This window comes from Pimephales promelas, chromosome 3, assembly GCF_988280905.1.
Source record: "Pimephales promelas chromosome 3, fPimPro1.hap1.1, whole genome shotgun sequence".
NCBI lineage: Eukaryota > Metazoa > Chordata > Actinopteri > Cypriniformes > Leuciscidae > Pimephales > Pimephales promelas.
In genome coordinates this window covers 2,915,413-2,938,728 of record NC_142771.1, presented here as the reverse complement: position 1 = coordinate 2,938,728, position 23,316 = coordinate 2,915,413, and the positions used below count along the sequence as shown (strand labels likewise).

Sequence of the window (23,316 nt, the reverse complement as noted above, 5' to 3'; positions counted from 1 at the left end):
ACCACATGTAACAACACCTGCACAGGATCGGTACATCCGAATATCACACCTACATGACAGGTACAGGATGGCCACAACAACTGCCCGAGTCACACCAGGCGCTGTGCACACACAATTCATCCATCAGTGCTCAGACTGTCCGCAATAGGGCTAGGTATCGTAACAAAATGTTCGATACCGATACCCTGACTTCGATACCGGTTCCTGAACGACACCTTTTTCGATACCAATATTATGTAACCAGTTTTATCAATATAAGATTACCTACATTTTTATTTTATTTTTCAGTTGTTGATTTTTTTCACACTCCTATTTTGAGTAAAAAAGCACAAATGCTAAAGTTTCCTGTTTCCTAATCATTTAACAACATGTTTGTTTTTTTTTACTTCAATGAGCTCATTGTTTCTGCCATAATGCATTGTTTAACAGGAAACTGAATGATAATTAATTGAAATGCATTGCACTGTCACCTCTGATAATAACAGATTATCACTCTAAATTGTAATTTAGAAACATGCATTTTCTGTAAAGCTGCTTTGAAACGATATGCATTGTGAAAAAAGCTATACAAATAGGCTTCTGGGGGGCGGGATATATGCCTCGTGCTCAGCACACGTGAAGCTTGCCGCAAAGCACTAACAACAGAAGCATAATGATTATGGATGTGTCGGGAAACAACAGCAAGGATATATTTTTAATCGTTTATTAATGAACAAGTGTTTAATAAGTATATGTTTATGACGATGCTGACTGCAGCAGTGAAAGCGTGCGCCTATTGTTATATGGATCAGGCAATAAAACTATTCATTTCTAATTGTTTTGTTTAAAGGTAGACATATTTTGACTATCTATAGGCCTATTTCTCATGTCTATGAGGCAAGCATCCCATATGCTGAGTGTCGGCTCATCTGTGACGCGCTCCAGTTCTTGCAGTGGAAGACAGACTTTGTACTCTCAACAAGTGTCTGTGTGCTTATCAGACTTACCGTGTTTCTGGTGTTGGCGGCAATTATCCTGTCGAAAATATTGCATCGCGTGCTTCTGGTATCGAGTCTGGCACACAGGTACACTTTGGATCGTTTCCACATATTTTCTATCCATCTGGGTTGGGACGCTCACACACGCACGCACGCACACACACACACACTCGCGTGCGACGAGCTACGTCTCTGAGCAGCCGCGTAAACTAGTGTTTTACGCCACAGCCTATCATACTGCGTGCTTATTGTTTCACTGACGTTGGCGAGATTAACCACTTAGGTACCGAAATTTGGTATCGAAAAACAAGACATGTTTCGATACTCGGTAGTACCGAGGCAATTCGGTCGGTACCTAAAAAGTACAGAACTCGGTACCCAGCTCTAGTCCACAATAGGCTGAGATAGGCTGGACTGAGGGCTTATAGGCCTGTAGTAAGGCAGGTCCTTACCAGACATCACCAGCAACAACCCCGCCTATAGGCACAAACCCACCTTCGCTGGACCAGACAGGAGTGGCAAAAAGTGCTCTTCACTGATGAGTCACGGTTTTGTCTCACCAGAGATGATGATCGATTTGGAGGTGTGTGTGTGTGGGGGGTTTCGTCATGGTCTGGGGCGGTATATCACATCACCATTGGCCTGAGTGTGTTGTCATTGAAGGCAATCTCAATGCCTTGCGGTACTGGGAAGACATCCTCCTCCCTCATGTGGTACCCTTAATGCTTGCTCATCCGGACATGATCCTCCAGCAGGAAAATGCCACCAGCCATACTGCTCTGTGCGTGAGTTTCTGCATGACGACAATGTCAGTGTTCTGCCATGGCCAGCGAAGAGCCCGGATCTCAATCCTATTGAGCACGTCTGGGACCTGTTGGATCGCAGGGTGAATGCTAGGGCCATTCTCCCAAGAAATGTCCAGGAACTTGCAAGAGCCTTGGTGGAAGAGTGGGGTAACATCTCACAGCAAGAACCGACAAATCTGGTCCAGTCCATGAGGAGCAGATGCACTGCAGTACTTCAAGCAGCTGGTGGCCACACCAGATACTGACTGGTACTTTTGATTTCTACGCCATTAACGTCCGCGTCATTCCGCGTGTCTGTACACGCAGTCAAATCTCCAGTCATAAATGCCATTAACCCCAGTGACGGTTAAGTTTAGGGATGGGGTTGAGGTAAGTCATATCTTTTTCTTTCCTAGGATGGTAAGGGAACAGTCATAAATGCCATTAACCCCAGTGACGGTTAGGTTTAGGGACAGGGTTGAGGTAAGTCATATATTTATATAACGTTAAGTCAACGGCGTTCATAAACACGCTGAAAGGCGATTATGCGTCTTGATAGCACGCCAAAAATGGAAATACGAATTGGCGTGTCATACACACGCTACTTCATGAGATCAGTCTGAGTATTCTTTCTATCCTCAATTAAAGTTTGGATGTGTGTCTAGCTTTGAAATCATTTATCACATATAAATCCTATATGGCCATCTGAGAAGACTATGTACTAAACGTATGACATGTGACACAGGTGACAATAAAAGGACAAGACATTACTCACCGTATTTGTTGACTGATTCTTACTCACCTGGGCTTTTTATGAACTCAAAAGGCACGGACGCAAAAGATAAAATAAATAACCAAGCACATGGACGGCGCATTAACAGGCTATTGAGTTACTAGCGTGTTGTGCTAACAATAACAGAAGCTAGAGAAATAAGGTTTATCTGAGATGTTGGGTAAGCTGTATTTATTAGTATAAACAACTAGAAATGATAGTAAATGATGGTTCAAATCAGAAAGAGCTAATACGATACTTAGACTGAGTTTACAGCCTCGAAGCAAACAAACACACAGCCAGGTAGACAGTAGCAATCGATCAGGTGTCAATGTCGCAACCAATTTGTCTAAAAAAAGACTGACGACAAAAAAACAAATAGCACAGGAACCATGTTATTTCTTTTAATTTTATTATCAATTTGTTTTTTAGTCACTCAATATACTTTTATGTCACTTAGCCAGCAACAGAGAAACTGGTAACCAGGCAACAGACAAGTGACCAATCCTGAGTGGCGATGTCACCACACACATTCTTCCATCACGGTTCACGGTTAGCCAAGTGTGCTGAGAGTTCAGGGCCGAGAACAGTTTGCAATTGTGCCGTGCTGTGGAAACACAACTGGAACCTTTTCCAAAGCTGAAAAAGCAGCTTTTGTTTCTCGGTAGATAAAGATGAACTACTAACTAGGGCTGCAAAAATGGCATTGTGATATTTTAATTTTCTGCGATATTTCACCAGATTTAAGTGAATTGTTCAAATGAGTCACTCGTTGGAGAATCAGATGTGTCATTAGTGGATGTGTAGCCTACGGCGAGCATTGTGTGTATATCTCGGCAGTTTAGGACATCACACAAGATTTGTGTCAACATAGAAAACATTTAGTCGCTGGAAAGTTTTTTTTTTTCGTTTAATTGAAATTGTGGTTTAGGTCAGCTGAATGTGCGGAACGCTTTTTAGATATATATGAGGCAAAGTTGTCGTTTTTTTTTTTGCGCAATTCACCCCCCACAGTAATTCAGGAGAGAATGCTCCATATGAACCTTCAGTCTTTCGACCTTTGAACATTGCTTCAATTGATGTTGATTAATATGTATGATCGTGAGTGAGAGAGAGCAAGACATCGCTCGTGTTGTTTAAAAACAATGAGAGCGAACGTGCAGCCGGGGCAGTCATTCTATTCTACACCACTCACGATCAAAAAGGCTTTAGTTTGGTGGGACAAAAATCTGATCTGAACTTTGCGTAGCTACACTTAAAAACACATGCAAATTAAATAACTTTCACGATATGATGGTTAAACTTTGCAATTAATCTTTAATGTTTTCTGGGCCAGAAAGCAGCTGACCCGTACGGATCATGAATCACGGATCAATTATGATACCTATTGCACATCTTGCGATATGACTATCGTGGATGCGCACATAATCGATGCTGAAATTAATTATCGACATTGTTATCGATGCTGAAATTATATATTGTGCAGCCCTACTACTTACTATGATCTCAGACTGTGTTGATGGGGTTTCTCCACTGCATGGATCTTCATGTGTAGCTTCAGGTGATGGTTAAAAGAGAAACTCTTCCCACACTGATCACACTTGTAGGGTTTCTCTCCAGTGTGGACCCTCTTATGAGTTTTCAGATTTGATGGCCGACTGAATCTCTTGTCACAGTGTGAACACTTGTAAGGTTTTTCTCCAGTGTGGATCCTCTCATGTTTTTTTAGACCTGATGACTGATTGAATCTCTTGTCACAGTGTGAACACTTGTAAGGTTTTTCTCCAGTGTGGATCATCTCATGTATTTTCAGAGATGATGACGCACTGAATCTCTTGTCACAGTGTGAACACTTGTAAGGTTTTTCTCCAGTGTGGATCCTCTCATGTTTTTTCAGATATGATGACTGATTGAATCTCTTGTCGCAGTGTGAACACTTGTAAGGTTTTTCTGCAGAGTGGATCATCTCATGTGTTTTCAGATTTGATGACTGCCAGAATCTCTTGTCGCAGTGTGAACACTTGTAAGGTGTTTCTCCAGTATGGATCTTCTCATGTGTTTTCAGAATTGCTGACAGACTGAATCTCTTGTCACAGTGTGAACACTCGTAAGGTTTTTCTCCAGTGTGGATTGTCTTGTGTTTTCTCAGAGTTGATGACAGATTGAATCTTTTGTCACAGTGTGAACACTTGTAAGGTTTTTCTCCAGTGTGGATTATCTCATGTGTTTTCAGATTTGATGACTGACAGAATCTCTTGTCACAGTGTGAACACTTGTAAGGTTTTTCTCCAGTGTGAATTCTCTGGTGTCGTTTTAATTCTCTCCCTGTAGTAAAAGTCTTCCCACACTCAAAGCACATATGAACTCCTACACCAGTATGAATTTTTTGATGTACTTGTAAACTACACAGCTGGGAAAACCTCTTTCCACACACAGAACATGAATGTGGCTTCTCCTTCGTATGAACTCTCACGAGTCTCTTCAGGTCTGATGACCCAAGGAAGGTTTTTTCGCACTGATCACATGTGAACGGCTTCTCTCCAGTGTGAACTCTGATGTGAACATTAAGATCATGTTTGAATGTGAAACTCTTTCCACACTGAGTGCAGGTGAAAGATTTATTGTCTTTTCTTTTCTTTAAAAATGTTTTTTTTGTATTTGAGCGACTCAAAGGTTTTTCTCCAGGTTTGACAAGATGTTCCTCCTCCACTTCTCTCAGTTCTTCTCTCACCTCCTTCACTTCTCTCAGTTCTTCACTCTCCTCCTTCACTTCTCTCAGTTCTTCACTCTCCTCCTTCACTTCTCTCAGTTCTTCACTCTCCTCCTTCACTTCACTCAGTTCTTCACTCTCCTCCTTCACTTCACTCAGTTCTTCTCTCTCCTCCTTCACTTCTATCAATTCTTTTCTCTCCTCCTTCACTTCACTGAGTTCTTCTCTCTCCTCCTTCACGTCACTCAGTTCTTCTCTCTCCTCCTTCACGTCACTCAGTTCTTCTCTCTCCTCCTTCACTTCACTCAGTTCTTCTCTCTCCTCCTTCACTTCACTCAGTTCTTCGCTCTCCTCCTTCACTTCTCTCAGTTCTTCTCTCTCCTCCTTCACTTCTCTCAGTTCTTCTCTCTCCTCCTTCACTTCACTGAGTTCTTCTCTCTCCTCCTTCACGTCACTCAGTTCTTCTCTCTCCTCCTTCACTTCACTCAGTTCTTCGCTCTCCTCCTTCACTTCTCTCAGTTCTTCTCTCTCCTCCTTCACTTCTCTCAGTTCTTCTCTCTCCTCCTTCACTTCTCTCAGTTCTTCTCTCTCCTCCTTCACTTCACTCAGTTCTTCTCTCTCCTCCTTCACTTCTATCAATTCTTTTCTCTCCTCCTTCACTTCACTGAGTTCTTCTCTCTCCTCCTTCACGTCACTCAGTTCTTCTCTCTCCTCCTTCACTTCACTCAGTTCTTCTCTCTCCTCCTTCACTTCACTCAGTTCTTCTCTCTCCTCCTTCACTTCTATCAATTCTTTTCTCTCCTCCTTCACTTCACTGAGTTCTTCTCTCTCCTCCTTCACGTCACTCAGTTCTTCTCTCTCCTCCTTCACTTCACTCAGTTCTTCGCTCTCCTCCATTTCCATCAGTTCTGAAATGAAAGAAACTTTTTTTAAAAAATCAAAGTAATTAAAAGAGATACATACGACTACATAAGACAACAAAGAATACATCGATTAATGAAAAGAAAAGAAAGAAAGAGAAGATCAAAGAATGGCAAATATCAGTTAACCTTAAGGCAGGGGCAATCTTAAAGGGATAGTTCACCCCAAAATTAAAATTCTGTCAGTAATGGGCTTCATGCGCGATCGCTTCCGTGTTTTGTCCCAGCTTGCCCAGTTACATCCGGTCAGAAGCCGGTTTTGCATTAGGTGGAGATAGTGGCAAATTACACTTGCTGTTTACAAAAACTTCCTGCAGTTAACGTGAATGATGTTAACAACACTGTGAGGCAGTTAGCTGTCACACATAAGAGTAAAAAAGAAGGGCTTTAAATTATATATTTCGAGCTACATCGACAACTTTGAGGGTGAGTTCTCTCATATCTTCCGATATCAGTTTCTAAAATCATTGTCTCCATTTCGGAGAAAATGAATTTTATTGAAGTTTTTCCGCTGAACACTTTGGGCCAATCCCAATTCTACCCCTTACCTTTCCCCTAGCCCTACCCCTTCGCCTTCCCCTTGACCCTTGAAACAGAGTGGCAATGCGTAGGGGGCGAAAATATTCCCCTAAGAAATGGGACACCACTACGCCTCCGTTAAACGTCATTATAAGTCGTCGCTAGCGCCTACGTCACAGGAGATGCGCCGATGTTTATCACAACTTCCAAGATGCCGTCGACAGCTGCGGTTATCTCAGTCACATGGGTTACAGCTATTTTCTTGCATCTTGTGAAGTTCGCAGGAAACAACGGAGACGACGAAAATATGTTGTGGGACTATCGTTAGCAAACTACAGTAATTTTAGCGATATATTTTTTTTTTTTACAAACGTTTCTGTAAAGAAACTGACCGTAAATATGAACACAATATTGAATGTAACATAAAGCAAATCATTATTTGTCGTTATAATACTTATTAAAGCCACAAATACTTAAATTTATGGGTCTCCTTTGTCGCTTGGGCAGCCAGCCTGGGTTAGCAGTGACGCTTCTCATACCCCTTCGTTTGAAGTGTGCTCCCGAAAAATCTTCGTTTGAAGGGCTATCTGGCCCTTCACCCTAGCCCTCCCCCTCCAACCAAAAGAGAATTGGGACAGCCCTACCCCTTCACGTGGACGCGCAAAACGGAGGGGAAGGGGAAAGTGAAGGGGTAAGGGGTAGAATTGGGATTGGCCCTTTGCCTGCAGAACGTGCTATGCGGAAGTAAAGAAGCTGGCTGAGATCCTAACGGACGTACGACAGCAGGGTTCGTGCCTCGAGCCTATTACTTGCCTCATTTTCTTCCAACCTCATAAGGCATTCCAGAGCCAAGATTGATTTTTAGCTTGAGATTGATTCAAGGCCACTGCACTCACACGCAGACACACCTTCCACTCGATCTTTGCGCGGTGCGAGTGGAAAGATCGCACCACTCAGGCGAACTGTTCCCCAACGAATTGATCCTCTGCTAGAAGGAGGACGATGAGGCACCGTACGTCCCGATGCAATATGGTACACTGGAAATCCTTTTCTTTAGACCCGGACTCTTTGGCAAGTCCGAGACCTGGAATCTTCGCCTGAACACACCCGCTCGGAGAGACTTTCACGTGGACATCCCGGACTATGCCTTTAGAATCTGCGTTCACACTGATGACTCTTGCTAGCTCGAACTGCCCCCTTAGTGTATTTTGATCACAAAGCCAGACTATGTCTCCCTTAGTAACGTTCCTTTCGGCAGTATGCCACTTGGTGCGGATGAACAGGTTTGGACCTGCAAGCTGGCTCCAGGACTTCCAAAAGTAGCTAAATTGGGTTTGCATCTCTTGCGGCTTTTAAAGATGTAAGTAGCAGTCGAATTCTTTGAAATCTCCTCTCTGTGAAGCTCGACCAAGCAACAGGGTGTTCGGAGTGATGTATTGGATACTTCACAGCTCTGGACTCTGGCATCGATAGGCCTTTCGTTAACGAGGTTGGCAGCTAGTTTGAGCACCGTCAGGAATTCGCCAAAAGTAAGGCCTCCTCCTCCACTGAGACTTTGGGGAGCTCTTTTGGTGATCTTGACCGCAGCTTCAGCAGCGCCGTTTCGATGAGGTGAGTAGGCTGGAAGGATTTTCCATGACCAGTAAGTCCCATTCTTAGCAGCATATTCCTCCAGCGACTCTTTGCTTTGTTGTCTTAGGTAAGCATACATCTCTTCCAGGACACGCTTTGCTCCAATAAAATTTGTACCTGGATCGCACCAGATCTTCTGAGGATGACCTCGGATAGAAGTAAACCTCTGGTAAGGAAGTAGAAAGCTTTCTGTTGTTAGCGCGCTTGCCAGTTCGACATGGATGGCTCGGCTTGACATACAGCAAAAGAGCACACCCCATACTTTCATACTCACTCTCTTTCTGACATCATCCTTTACTTCGTACGGTCCAAACATGTCAACAGACGTGAATTGAAACGGTGCAGCCGGGCTCGACCTCTCTTCAGGTAAATCTCCCATTATTTGCTGACACGCCTTGGCTTTTGCCTTCCTGCACGAGATACACCTGTCAACAATTTTTCTTGCTATAATTCTCCCCCTGATGACCCATGCTTTCTTTTGCATCCGCAGCAAAGTTCCTGCCACCCCATCATGTCCCTCACTATGTGCTTCTCGGGCAAGGAGGGTAGAGATCCAGGACTGGAAGGTAGCAGGGGAACTGCTCTCTGGTCCTCTTTGAAGGTCTGTTGTCCTTCAGTGATTCTGCTTGTGATCATCAGGTGACTTCAATAATGCTCAATCATCACTAAATTAATCTCTTGAGTGTTAATTTAACACTCATATCTGCATCATATATTCCATCTGAAAGCAGGTGAAGGTGATTTACTGCTAATCAGTGAACCGGCTTTACTGATTAGATGCGCATAACAATATCGTGCGATTACTCGTGCAGCCCTAATCTTTAGAAATTAATATGAAAATCAATTCTGAATTGGTGAATTGATTTTTTCAACAAAGCACTAGCAACCCCCCCCCCACCCCGTAAAAGATCGAGAATAATGATCAATTCAATCTAATAATCAGTAATTAAGTAATTAAACGTGTGGCTGAGGGGTGCCTTAGGATGATCATGTTTAATAAACATTTTTCTTCGCTTCTCATTCTAACTCAGAGATTTCTCGATTAATGGGGAGTAGCATTGGGATTGGGACTACAGCTGGGTTATGGTACGTCACTAACCCACACATTTGCATCAACCACTCCCTCCGGGAGTGGGCATGGCCATATTTTAGCAGCTCGTCGAGTGTGTTGTTCACGCAGCTGTCAGGTCTTATGTCTTCGAACTTCCCACGGACGCTGTACTTCGTCAACAATGGATACAATTTATGTTTGATTATGTTCCTGAAAATGACGATCGTAATCTAGCTCTCTGTGCTGCGCATTTACGGAAGACAGCTTCCAGAATCTCCACGAGTTCAACACCGGATTCTGTTACTGAAACATGAAGCAGTTCCAACTTTAAAACCAGAGGCAGCAGTTGTTGGGCCACAACCTGTAAGTAGGCTAAGACTTAACCATTTTAAATGTATTTGCATTTATAATTCCAGACATTGCCTTGTGTTTTAGTTTTTTTCAAATGCCAGCGCTAGCTTTATTGCCACTAGGCTATTAGTTATGCTATTTTGTGTCTACGACAAACGCGTACAAAGTGCTAATGTTATAAATGTATTTTTCATGTATATATGTTTTATGACGTTATTTTCGATTTGATCAAGAACGTACTTGCCACCGCTTAGGGATGGGGCCGATCCGATCCAGTATCGGGACCGATACCAGCATAATTCACGTATCGGATTTTTCCGATCCAACCTGCGGAGAAATCCGATATTTATGATCCATGTCTGCGCTTTAACGTTGTCTGCTGAAATGACTCCAAAAGTGATTCCCGCCGGGCCTGCTAGTCTGCTATAGCTGGCTGCAAACTGTGGAATGGATACCCTGAACGGAGGTGCAGCTCAATCAGTGACTGTAAAACATAGGGCTCAATGAGACACACCCCCGCTCAGGAAATCCATTCCGCAGTTTGCAGCCAGCTAGCAGGATGTTCGCTGTGTGGAAATCATATGGTGGAACTGGAAACACCGCTGCAGTGCAGAGCAAGACAGCAAAGTGCAATGTTTGCAAAGCCATATTAATTAAACTATTTGATGCATGTTTGCAATTCGCAGTCCAGAAGAGAAAGAGAGAGATCTCTCACGCGGTGCAACAACAGCAAGCACAACATGACAGCCCGGCGTAATGAGTGACGACAGAGGAAACGTAGCCTGGTTACACTTTAGATCTGTGATATTAGTCTGATTTCCAAATATTAAAGAATATATTGAGGTAAAAAAAAAAAAAAACATTAAAAACAATAGCCACATTCGCGGCGGTGCGCTGTCATTTCTCCCTAAAACTCAAACTTTAAGACAGAATCAGCACGATCGATGATTGTAGTAAAATGCAGTCTCTGCTGTTACTAAATTGCGGGACGCTTTTAATAATAAAAAGAGCTATTAAAAGCACAAAATTTGCGCAAGAGATGCTGTTCCCAGTGCGGCGCGCTCCGAAACAGACCGCAACAAGACAAGCAAATTATACTCTGGGCTTCATATGCGCGTCTAAACGATCAAATGTAGCCTGCACAAAAATGTCAAACCGACCGACTTGGAGATTAACACTTAAACAATTTATTATGTCTAAAATGAACGTAGTTATGGAAATATTTGGGAGAAAATATAGTGCATCAGTAGACTATGAAATCTGAACTCGTTCTTAAAGGGGCAGCAGTATAAATGTGACGATTGCGACATTACTGAGAATCAAACAACCAAAGGCAAAGAGAAAATCACTCACAGCTCTTGAATTAATTACTTCAGCTTTAATAAGCATAAATCTATCTATGATAAACTTTGCAGTGCTATTTTACTTTTGATTACTTTATTATAATTCTTTTTAAGACCATACCTGAATAATGTTTGTAGACCTTCCTGAAATTAAAGCACTGTGTAGGCCTGTATAATGTGTATCTTTGTTTAATTGTCTATCTATTGTTTAATATATATATATATATATATATATATTTATATATATTGACATACATACATACGTACATATCATCCTTGCCTGTAGAGAGGAGTTTATTTCAGCATCATATAAAATCATCAACAATAATGATAAATACTATTAAAGCAAACACAGCTCTGGTATCGGAAAAGTATCGGTATCGGTCGATATCCAAAGTCAGGTATCGGGATCGGATCGGAAGTGAAAAAATGTGGATCGGTGCATCCCTACCACCGCTGTTTGTGTTTAACATTAGTAGCCAGTCAGTTGCTATTGTTGCCAGTCAGATGCTATTGTGTTAAACAAACGTGTATAAAGTTAAAAAATTTAGCAAATTATCATTCAGAAACGTTTATTAAGAGCCGTGTGTGGTGAGGTTCTGTTTGACTCGCTTCATCGCGGCTTTCTCAGTCTGATTCTGCCTCAAACTGATACTGCAGTTCGACGCATATTTACATCTGGACAGGAGCTCATGACGTGCCCGTAAAGGTAATGGGCGGTACCTTTCCGAACAACGTAAGCGACAGTTTAGCCAATCACAACACACCAGGCCAAGCTAACCAATCTGAGCCCACAACGTGTTTCTGAGGGAGTGGTTTCATAGACTCAGGAAGTCAACCGCTCGTTCGAGGACAGAGGAGAGCGCGGCTGACAATAAACGTGAAGTTTATGAAAAATAAGACTTTTTAAAAACGAAAAACCACGAATACATGTTATATTGCACCCCATAAACACAATCATGCAACGAAAAAAAGCAGTCAACCACCCCTTTAAGTCCAAGTGACTACTGTGGCTCACTCTTTAGTTTATCAAGCAACGAGAATACTTTTTGAGCGCAAAAAAACAGCAACAAAAATAACGACTTTATTTCAACTATTAATTTCCTTCTCTGTGGGCCTTGTTGTACATCACACACATCACACACATGACCGGCGTCGGCCAATAGTCCATCTACGTGTGGCATAGCACTACGGTATCACAATACGTTAACTGACTAGAGGCCCACAGAGAAGGAAATGAACAGTTAAATAAAGTCGTTATTTTGGAGTTTTTTGAACACAAAAAGTATTCTCATCACTTGATAAACTTAAGATTGAGCAATTTGGACAATTTTAATGATGTCTTTTATAACTTTTGAGGGCTTGGCAAGTTTCAATCCCTAAAAAGCCTATGGAGGAGTGATTAGATTTAATCACAAATATCTTAATTTGTGTTCCGAAGATGAACCAAACTTTTACGGGGTTGGAACAACGAGGGTGATTTTTGGGTGAACTAACCCTTTAATTATACATCCCTGAAACTAATTTAACCATAAATTAGGGACGCAGATCTTCCAGTTATAAAACATTAGTTTCTGTAGTTAGAACTATTAAAATACTGCCATAGTATTTGACACCAACATTGTTGGTTTGACACCAACATTGAAATTTAATTGCATTACAAACAACTAAAACGGTTGAATTATTAAGGACCGTTCAAGAAACACAAGATGCATTTCAGTGCAAGAAACTATTTTGTAAAAACATGTACAAAATTCAGGTAACATTCTTACACACTGTAAACCATATATAAAATAAAACAGTTAAAATATATCAATTTAGTTTGACCTGATTTTGACAATTAATATGAAACTTCACCCTACTGACCATTTGTTGTAAAAAAAAAAAAAGAAAGAAAAAATTTCACAGTTGAACTGTTTATCTAAAAGTGATGAAGTGCTTGAATGTTTCTAACATGAATGTTCTCCAGCATCATGAATGAATGAAGAATAAACACCAACCTCTTTGTTCTTCAGGATCTTCAGTATGTTTCATTCTGCAGGGTTCTGGATCACTCATGTTCTCACTGTCCTCTTTAATAAACTCAGTCTTTACAGATTTCAGCTCTTCCTGATGCTTTCATGCTCATCTTCACTAGTAGCTGATGGGAATTTACAGCATTTATTGGAGAATGGCAGTGGGAGGAGTTTCACTGATGATGGATTACAGTGGAAAGAGCTTCACTGATGATGTGATCTGCCAAAATATCAAATAAGTTATTGAGTTTGTTTTTTAAGCTCATAGACAACATATTAAAATAATGCAAATTATTCCAAAAATAATTAATGGTAAGAAAAGCAGTTAAAAAGCATAAACAGGAATAAACATATAGGCTAGTAACCAACAAATACTCTCAGCCTGTTTACACCAATGAAATAGTACATTTACAGGAGATGTGAAGACATCAGCATAATAAATGAGGAGAAAACAGGAACTATTGTCAAGAAATAAAGAGTGTTTTCAGCAGATCTGTTATTGATGATCCTCCGACTATCAACACTCAATCAATAAGCCATTCATGATCATCATCTCTCTTTATTCTGTTTTCTGTTAGTCAGGATAGATGATAAGTCTGTAAAACTACACTAGTGAAAGACAATACTGTTATTTTTCACAATATAACATGGATAAATCATCAATAATATAACACAATATTTCAATAAATAGCCTATTTTACGAAACTCTACAGTCAAATGCCTATAGTCTACAACACCATAATATGTAAATCTTAAGTAATTTTTGCAGCCAAAGATAAATATAGACAAAGAAATAAAGGTAAACATGAAAATGGCAACAACTTGAGATAAATCCCAAAAACTAACACACACTCACTCAGGTCTGAATGAACTCCACATATTCTCCTCAGACTCGCTGTTGCTGCACTAATTTCAGGAGGAAGACGCCAGAAAAGACGCACAAGTATCGCTGTGATCGGTGAAAACAACACAGAAATGAGTCTGTCGCTTAATCAAACTGTATAAAGTGTGTGTGATGGGTGTGTAAATATAAGAAATACCGTGAACTGCTCTCCTCACCTCAGAAGACTCGACGCTGAACTCAACGAGGGAAAATAGTCTTGAGACGGCGCGAGCGGTGACGTCATCGGCACGCGCGTACGTCATACGCTGAGCTAAAGAGGCCCACTTTAAACTTTTACATAACATTTACTCTATAACATGTTTTGTTTCCAAGTTTCTAGACAATGGCACATGGTGTAGCTTTTGTAAACAGGACACTGAAACCATTCCTCATTTATGTTTAATTGTCCAGTTACCAAAAGGTTTTAGGAAGATTTGGGTACTCATTTTCTCCAATCCCAAAATATAACTCACTCATTCACCCTGAAAGATTTTATCTGTTACTTTTGTTTCCCACAAGATGGCTCCCTGGAGTTTGTATTAAACATAATCTTATATGCTAAGTTCTTTTATAAATAAAACAAGCAAAAATGTGATAAGTCATCCTTATGTTTTAAACATTATATTTTGGAACTTAATATGTTTCTTAAATCACACAAGCTTGTAAAGAACAAGAAGAATGGAAAACTTTTGTGTCAATATGACCTATTCCCCAATTCCTCTTAATATTCTTTTTTTTTTTTTTTTTTGTCTTTTGTATGTTTTGTTCTTTGTCTCTGGTATGGTATGTCTGTACAAATGTTTGATTGTATATTGATGGTTTTTCACGTTTGTACCCAATGTTGCCTTCAATAAAAAAATTAGAGAGTAAAATTTATACATTTTTTAAATATATATTCAGAACATAAAAAAAGAAGCAGGAACGAACTATATACATATCCTATTTTGGATATTAACATCTAATAGTGTAAATCGCGGCAGCAGCTTCAGGTTGGTTATCCAAGACATTGTTGTCTATCTGTACTTCGGGGATTCTTCCCACCGGAGCCTCGCTTTCGATTTCAATTTAATGTTTTATTTCATGTATTTACAATATTTAATGCTGGTTTCACTAGTGACACCAAATGCTCTTAAATATGTATCCGCAGCAGCTCAAAGTTAATATCTGGTCAGAACTCGTCTTTGAGGGGCAAAGAAAAGAGTAGAAATGTTTTCTGATGAAAAAAAGCATCGCTTCATTAGCGGTTGAATATTCCAGCCAGGCGTCAATGTCTCTCTTTCTATTCAAAATCAGCTTAAATTGGTGTTTAGTGTCAAAAGGCCTTCAGAATTCCCAGGTCACCTGCTTTTTAGGCCTTTCCGGTGTCAAATGAATATGAAATGACAAAAGAGAGTTCAATGTCAAAATAGTTTTATATATAATTAATGTCTATTTACATTCTTGACCTGACACAAAGTAAATCTCGATGAATGAATGAGGATTCAAGAATAAACACAAAACTATTTGTTCAAAACAAACTTTAACTAAAGGCTGAAAGAAATAATTGATGAAATTGATCATGAAAATAATCAACAACCAAGCTGATTATAATAAACATGTCAATTTACAACAGTTGAAAAACATTACTATGGACAAAACGCATCTGAAAAATAACGTGGTTGGTGAGCACAGGAACCATGTTATTTCTTTAATCTTATCATAAATTTGTGTTTTATGTCATTCAATATGCTTTTATGTGGCTTAGGTACAGAGAAATTGGTAACCAGGCAACAGACAAATGACCAATCCTGAGTGGCGATGTCACTACCCACATTCTTCCATGATGGTTCACGGTTAGCCAAGTGTGCTAAGAGTTCAGTGCCAAGAACGGTTTGAAATTGTGCCGTGCCGCACCAGGCTCAAGTGGACACACAACTAGATCCAAAGGTGGAACAGCAGCTTTTTTTCTCGTTACATAAAGATGAATTAATGACTTAAGGTTGCGCGATATTGGGAAAAAAATGGCATTGCAATATTTTATTTTCAGGCGGCGTCCTTTTGCTTTTAGCTGACGTAGCTAAATTCTGCCCCGTAGCCAAAATAAGTAAAAGATTCTGTCCAGGATTTCAGAGGAGCATGAATGTTGAGGAAATTCTATAGTCCATCATTATACTGTGAAACCAGATCATCAGTGTTGGGTAATTTTTCTGAGGTGAGATTGTTATTCCAGTAGAAAGGGCAGGTCGGTCAATGTTCTTGATGTTTCGAAATGAGATCGAATAGAGAGGATTGGTTTTAGGTAAGTTGACATTAAAAGAACTACACTTATCGTCAGAGATCCCACTACCAAATACTAAACTCATCTGATAACATCTGGTGAAGGGGACACTAGCGCTCTGTTTTCCACAATTAATACAAAAGTCCCAATTTAATTAATGTCTTTTATTCTTGACCTGACACAAAGTAAATATGTATAAATATTAGGGGTGGAACGGTACACAGAAGTCACGGTTCGGTTTAGACATCACGGTTCGGTACGATTTCGGTACAATGGAGGGAAAAGCAAAACAAAAATACAGAAGGCATTGTTTTTTTTTTAAATTTGCTTCAAATTTGTGTCTATCGCGTCTAGTTCGACGCTACTCCAAAGCGAATAGTACGGGCATATAAAGCCAACGTTTGAAGTGAACGCGCGTTCGGAGCTAGCCGATGGTACAGATTACGTGTCCCTAAAGAACCCGCGTATCTAACAGTAGTTCCGAATTACATTAAAGTCCCTGTAAAGGCATTCTACAAAAAAATTCTAAACACATTATAAATGTTACAAATGTATTGCTAAAACATATTACAAAGACTGTGAACTGTGAAGTTCTGAAATACGGAGTTAGACCGTTAAACAGTTTTTCACCATTGCTATTTTACGGATTTTTTGGGCGGGGCTAAAACAGGGCTCGATGACGCACTGGAGCCCCTGAGCTCATGAACACGCTCCTACTTGATGATGCGATGACTACTTGATGACTGAGGCTGATCTCTCCCCCAACAATAAAGCACATTCGCATCCGCCGCTCAATCGCGAGTAACTGTCAGTACTATTAGTTATTACAGCCTAGCTATGTCTTCGACACGGAAATGCATAGGCTACTACCTGGATGCGATCATGTACAAAACAGATCGGTGTCTTTATTTAAATTTCCTAAAAACGATCCCATCAAGAAGAGGTGGATTAATTTTGTTATCTAGTTTCTTACTCCAAACTGTCACTGAAATAGCTGACCTTGTCCGGAAATCAAAGCCTTCCACCTGCCAGCCCTACCCACCTAGTTAAAATGTACCCACCCTCTCTCTCCTCACTCATAACTAAAATCATCTACTCATCTCTCATTTCTACTCATGTTCACACTGCTCTAAAAACTGCTGCTATAGACCCTTTTACGGTTTGTACACAATGATGACGTGGCAACATATGCGCGTGCATATTGGCAACGGAAGTATGGCGAGAATAAGCAGTGTGTCAAGCTCGGTCAAGCAACGCGAGTGGATTTTTATTACGCTAGAGGCTGCAGTCTTTAGCCTCCTTGTTAGAGCGCCTGACTCTCATGCCAGAGACCCGGGTTCGAGGCCCGCTCGGACCGGGTCGAGTGGGACCTGGATGTAGGGGTTAAATTGGTGCCGTGACCCGGATGAGAGTGAGGTTTAGGGGGGTGAGTGTAACGGAGGCCAGCTAGTAGTTGCTGTGCGAGTAAACCTCACTCCCCTGATCTCAATAGGCGCTATAGCGACAGACGCTAGAGGCTGCAGTCTTTAGCCTCCTTGTTAGAGCGCCTGACTCTCATGCCAGAGACCCGGGTTCGAGGCCCGCTCGGACCGGGTCGAGTGGGACCTGGATGTAGGGGTTAAATTGGTGCCGTGACCCGGATGAGAGTGAGGTTTAGGGGGGTGAGTGTAACGGAGGTCAGCTAGTAGTTGCTGTGTGAGTAAACCTCACTCCCCTGATCTCAATAGGCGCTCTAGCGACACATACTAGAGGCTGCAGTCTTTAGCCTCCTTGTTAGAGCGCCTGACTCTCATGCCAGAGACTCGGGTTCGAGGCCCGCTCGGAGCGGGTCGAGTGGGACCCGGGTGCAGGGGTTACACAACTCACCTTTGGAAGTCTCTCCCTTCATTCATCTGTATGACTGAGTCTATATCCACTTTTAAAACTTTGCTCAGAACTACTTAAATCGAATATTTTTTTACTATGATCACTGTGATCTCAGATTGTGGTGATGTGGTTTCTTCAATGTACGGATCTTCATGTGTAACTCCAGGTCACTTTTAAAAGAGAAACTCAAACTGATCACACATCTGCAGCTTCTCTCTGCTGTGGATCTTCTCATGTCTTTTCAGGTGTGCTGACAGACGAAATCGCTTGTCGCAGTGTGAACACTTGTAAGGTTTTTCTCCAGTGTGGATCTTCTCATGTGTTTTCAGATTTTCTGACAGAGTGAATCTCTTGTCGCAGTTTGAACACTTGTAAGGTTTCTCTCCACTGTGGATCTTCTCATGTGTTTTCAGACCTGATGACTGATTGAATCTCTTGTCACAGTGTGAACACTTGTAAGGTTTTTCTCCAGTGTGGATCATCTTGTGTGTTTTCAGATGTGAAGACATACTGAAACTCTTGTCGCAGTGTGAACACTTGTAAGGTTTTTCTCCAGTGTGAGTTCTCTGGTGTCGTTTTAATTCTCTCCCTGTTGCAAAAGTCTTCCCACACTCAAAGCACACGTACTCTCTCACACCAGTATGAATTCTCTGATGTACTAGTAAAGTACACCGCAGTGAAAAACTCTTTCCACACACAGAACATGAATGCGGCTTCTCCTTCGTATGAACTCTCAGGTGTCTCTTCAGGTGTGATGACGCAAAAAAGGTCTTGCCGCACTGATCACATGAGAACGGCTTCTCTCCACCGTGGATCGTCATATGAGCATTAAGGGATGATAATCGACTGAAGCTATTCCCACATTGTTTGCATGTGTACGGCTTCTCTCCAGTGTGGATCCTCATGTGGACATTAAGGGATGATAATTGACTGAAACTATTCCCACATTGTTTGCATGTGAACGGCTTCTCTCCGGTGTGGATCCTGGTGTGGATCTTAAGGTACGCGGATCGACTGAAACTCCTCCCACATTGATCACATGTGAACGGCTTCTCTCCTGAATGAACTCTCGCGTGAATCTTCAAATAAAACTTGTCTGAGAATCTCTTTCCACACTGTTCACACATGAATGGTTTTTCTCCGGTGTGAATTCTGATGTGAACATTAAGATCACGTTTGTAAGTGAAACTCTTTCCACACTGAGCGCAGGTGAAAGATTTCTTGTCTTGTCTTTTCTTTGAAAAATTATTTTTAGTCTTTGAGCGACTCAAAGGTTTTTCTTCAAGTTGGACATGATGTTCCTCCTTCACTTCTCTCAGTTCTTCTCTCTCCTCCTTCACTTCCATCAGGTCTGACATGAAAGAAAAACTTTCAAATTTTTTAAATAATCAAAATAATTCAAAGAGAGAAATATGAATGGAGATGAGAACTGCTATAAAATACTAGAATAATTAGTCTTTTTATAAATTAATTATATGTCCCTGAAACTTTCTGTGAATGAATTTCACTGAGAAAAAAAACAAATGTTTGAAGTATAGCAGAGTAAATTTTGAAATTATTATTTGTTAAACATGTTTGTAAAAATATGCACAAAATTCAGGTTAATATTTACACTTTATCTAAACTTTATCTAAAAGTGATGAAGTGCTTGAATGTTTCTAACATGAATGTTCTCCAGCATCATGAATGAATGAAGAATAAACACCAACCTCTTTGTTCTTCAGGATCTTCAGTGTGTTTCATTCTGCAGGGTTCTGGATCACTCATGTTCTCACTGTCCTCTTTAATAAACTCAGTCTTTACAGATTTCAGCAAGTCTTCACTTGTAGCTGATGGAAATTTACGGCATTTATTGGATAATTGCAGTGGGAAAAGCTTCACTGATGATGTGAACTGCCAAAAGATCGAAAAAGTTTAAAAGAGTTTATTTTAATCTGTTGTCCATGAGCATAAAAACAATGTAAATTCTTCCAAATATAATTAATGGTAAGAAAAGCAGTTAAAAAGCATAAAAATAAATAAACATAGGCTACATATAGTAACCAACTAATTATTAAAATAGTTTACACCAATGAAATAGTACATTTACAGTAGATGTGAAGACATCAGCATAATAAATGAGGTGAAAACAGGAACTAATGTCATGAAATAAAGAGTGTTTTTTCAGCAGATCTGTTAATATTGATGATCCTCAGACTATCAACACTCATTCAACAAGACATTCAGGATCATCAGCAGATCATCTCACTTTATACTGAGTGTTTGCTGTTAGAAACACATTATTTGAGTCAGGATAGATGATAAAAGTCTGTAAAACTACACTAGTGAAAGACAATGCTGTTGTTTTTCACAATATAACATGGATAAATCATCAATAATATAACACAATATTTCAATAAATAACCTCTCTTTACAAACCTCTACAAGCAAATAACTACAAAACGTTTTGACTTTATAATAACTATTACTTTTAATAAAGTAATTCAATTATTAACATGTAACAGATTTGTACAGAAACTGACAATGATCACAAAATCTTACAAAAATAACTCTTACGTTTCCTGGCCGTCACACTTCATTATTATTTGGGTCAGTGACAAACCAGGTTTGTCAAGATGAGAAATTCGAAAATCTTGTAAAAAAGTTGTTTTAAAAGCATGCATAAGGTATGTTAAATTAGCAACATTTTCTACGGAAGTTACACAAAAATAGATCAGAGTTCAGAGAATAGATCAGAGTTCTCTAAATGTAATTTTTGATGTGGTTTTGCAATATTTGGCAAGACATGCTAAAACACATCTGTTTTCTAAATAAACTAACAAATGATGTAAAAAACAACAACATATTATTCCACTAAACTAGATTTTAAAAGGTTTGTTCCACATAAATGTTCCTGTATATAATTATATTTTTATAAAAAATACTGGTTATGCCAATTGACAAAAAAAAGTTACACCAACTGTCCATGTTGCTTCTAGAGTCAAAGGCCATTGTTTGTTTAAGAAATTGTGACTGAAAATCGAGCATGAAAGTCAACAAGTTCAGCAGAAGTGGTTATATTTTTGTCAATGCTGAAAAAAAATGATACTGAAAAGAGTTAATGAGGTTACGCAGTACGTTTGAGCGTCAGCAAAAAACAACGTTCGTTCTGGTGTGTTACGTACAACTTCAAATGTAAAAAGAAGAAATTTTCTCTGTTAATAAAAGAATACTGACTTTATCTCTGACTGTCATTTATTATACATTTTCTTAAAAAAATCAGTCATTTAAAAATTTAATCGTGAACAGGGTGAATCGAGATCGCGATTTTATCAAATTCGTTCATTTTGATGAACGAGTTCGAACAGGAGAGTCACGAACGCGCATCACAGAAGCAAGGCGACCATTTGAGCTTATACAACTTAATCTTTGTTTGTTTTTTTTTAAATGAGCGATCGTTTCGCTTAAAAGACCCTTATCCATCGTCTGAAATCGTTTAAAGCCCTTTGAACAGTTTGCACTGAAACGGTCTTTTGCACCTTGAACCGTTTGGACCACATTGAAGTCAATTATATGGAGAAAAATCCTGGAATGTTTTCATCAAAAACCTTCATTTATTTTCGACTGAAGACAGAATGACATGGACATCTTGGATGACATGGGGGTGACTAAATTATCAGCAAAATTTAAAAAACTACTCCTTTAAGGTAGGCCTAATGGCAAAAAGCAGCAAAAATGTAAAAGAAAGCTATAAACTTTAATACTTTAACTTTTGCCACTGAGACCCTTCATGCCACATGATAAATGGGTCGTATTTTTGCTAATCCCCATAGATTTCAGTTGACGATTCTGTTTAAAGTTATAAACAACAAAAATGAAAGGAATGAAAAAAAGAGGAAAAATGCATTAACCAAAAATGAAAAGAAAAAAAAAACGCCCTTGGTGTAGTGGAAAAGCGCCATTAATTTCCCATTCATTTCTTACATAGACATTTTGGAAAAATACTTTTTGTGTGTAAAAGAAAAAAAAAAATGATGACTTTATTCAACTACTCATTTCCCTCTCTGTGGGCCTCGAGTGAGCTCACATGGTCTGTTTTGCACATAATTGTGTTCCATTGACTTTCTTTACAGATAAATACTTATAATTTATGGTTATGCCAAACTAGCTGATATGTTGTTTTATTGAGAATTTCACCTTTTTTAAACTAGATCAATTATTTGGTACAAAGTTTTGACGGTTACACTGCATAGATAGACATTTTTGCAATCATGTCCCAAATATTCTCTCAAAATGTACAAAAAACAGATATTTTAGATTTCGTCCTCAAAAAAGAACATGTATGCAAGTAATTTTAATTTGAAATGTTAACCCTTTTAAATGTAAACCATATGGATACACACACACACACACACACACAAATAAAGTCATTGAACAATTTTACCATATTCCCATGCATAAATACTAGATTTGAAATTCCCCACGTTCATTACAACTACAGGGGCAATAATGTGTTAGAATAGACCTACATTTTAAAGTAATTTTAAGTAAATGTATTCTGCCAAAGATAAATGTATAGGCTACAAAGAAGTAAAGGTATAACTGAAAATCCAAACAGTAACACTTTTCTCCAACAATTCCCCTCACAAATCTCATACTTTGCCTTTTGTTTTGACTTTCAGAAACGGTTCTCACTCCAAACATCAAGACAATCACACAAACGAACATATTCTCCTCAGGCTCGCTGCTGCTGCACTAAATGTGTATTTCAGGAGAAAGACGCCAGAAAAGACACCCATGTATCGCTGTGATCGACGAAAACAATACAGAAATGAGTCTGTCGCTTAATCAAACTGTATAAGGGTGTGTAAATACCGTGAACAGGCAGCTCTCCTCACCTCAGAAAAATCGACGCTGAAACAGTTGAAAGAGACGGACGGCGCGAGCAGTGACGTCACCCCCTCCCCGCCAGTATGGTTGGGGAAGACGGGGGAAGATACCACCTTTGCCTCTGATTGGCTAGATGGGCTCTCTTCCGATTGGCTAACCCCACCATCCCCCCCCCCCCCCGCTCTCTCTCTCTAACCCACCTATCATCTCTCTCTCATCACAAATTTCCAAAACTACCGCAACTGCTACGTCTAATGAAAACGCGTCCAACAGAAGTGAATTATGCAAAACAGTGTGGTAAGTGAGTGTCATGATATTTGTATTCCTACTTCAAATTGTCATAGCATGTTCAAATCGTGTTTAGAT

The 23,316-nt window shown here is 39.9% G+C and overlaps 2 protein-coding genes and 1 non-coding gene across 5 annotated transcripts in view; all 3 read right to left on the bottom strand.

The window, feature by feature from the left end:
* Nucleotides 1-4,090, bottom strand: part of LOC120475449 (uncharacterized) — a 29,298-nt gene extending 25,208 nt beyond the window's left edge. Inside the window, exon 1 of the transcript XR_016155299.1 lies at nucleotides 4,034-4,090. This is a non-coding gene — a transcript (uncharacterized LOC120475449). The remainder of the gene's footprint in view (nucleotides 1-4,033) is intronic.
* LOC148981856 (uncharacterized) lies at nucleotides 1,570-14,561 on the bottom strand. The gene is made up of 3 exons (XM_089129036.1): nucleotides 13,932-14,561; nucleotides 13,061-13,295; nucleotides 1,570-6,152 (listed from the first exon to the last, which is right to left on the bottom strand). Exons 2-3 carry the CDS (start codon nucleotides 13,116-13,118, stop codon nucleotides 4,033-4,035), a joined length of 2,178 nt encoding a protein of 725 aa, XP_088985162.1. The 5' UTR covers nucleotides 13,119-13,295; nucleotides 13,932-14,561; the 3' UTR covers nucleotides 1,570-4,032.
* Nucleotides 14,562-14,685: 124 nt separating this feature from the next.
* Nucleotides 14,686-23,033, bottom strand: LOC120475429 (uncharacterized). Of its 3 annotated transcripts, XM_089129163.1 has the most exons (4): nucleotides 22,959-23,033; nucleotides 19,791-19,974; nucleotides 18,421-19,432; nucleotides 14,686-18,272 (listed from the first exon to the last, which is right to left on the bottom strand). In XM_089129163.1, exons 2-4 carry the CDS (start codon nucleotides 19,846-19,848, stop codon nucleotides 18,182-18,184), a joined length of 1,161 nt encoding a protein of 386 aa, XP_088985289.1. In that variant the 5' UTR covers nucleotides 19,849-19,974; nucleotides 22,959-23,033; the 3' UTR covers nucleotides 14,686-18,181. The 3 variants fall into 3 exon arrangements, with proteins under 3 accessions (XP_088985289.1, XP_088985288.1, XP_039522055.2); XM_089129162.1 differs by having other exon boundaries at nucleotides 14,686-19,432; XM_039666121.2 differs by having other exon boundaries at nucleotides 14,686-19,432; nucleotides 22,936-22,994.
* Between the last annotated feature and the right edge of the window lie 283 nt (nucleotides 23,034-23,316).

Coding starts and splice junctions, on each gene's coding strand:
- LOC148981856 (XM_089129036.1), bottom strand. CDS start 13,118: ATGAGTGATCCAGAACCCTGCAGAATGAAACATACTGAAGATCCTGAA. Junction 6,153..13,060: donor AGATCCTGAAGAACAAAGAG/GTTGGTGTTTAT, acceptor CTTTCATTTCAG/AACTGATGGAAATGGAGGAG.
- LOC120475429 (XM_089129162.1), bottom strand. CDS start 19,848: ATGAGTGATCCAGAACCCTGCAGAATGAAACACACTGAAGATCCTGAA. Junction 19,433..19,790: donor AGATCCTGAAGAACAAAGAG/GTTGGTGTTTAT, acceptor CTTTCATGTCAG/ACCTGATGGAAGTGAAGGAG.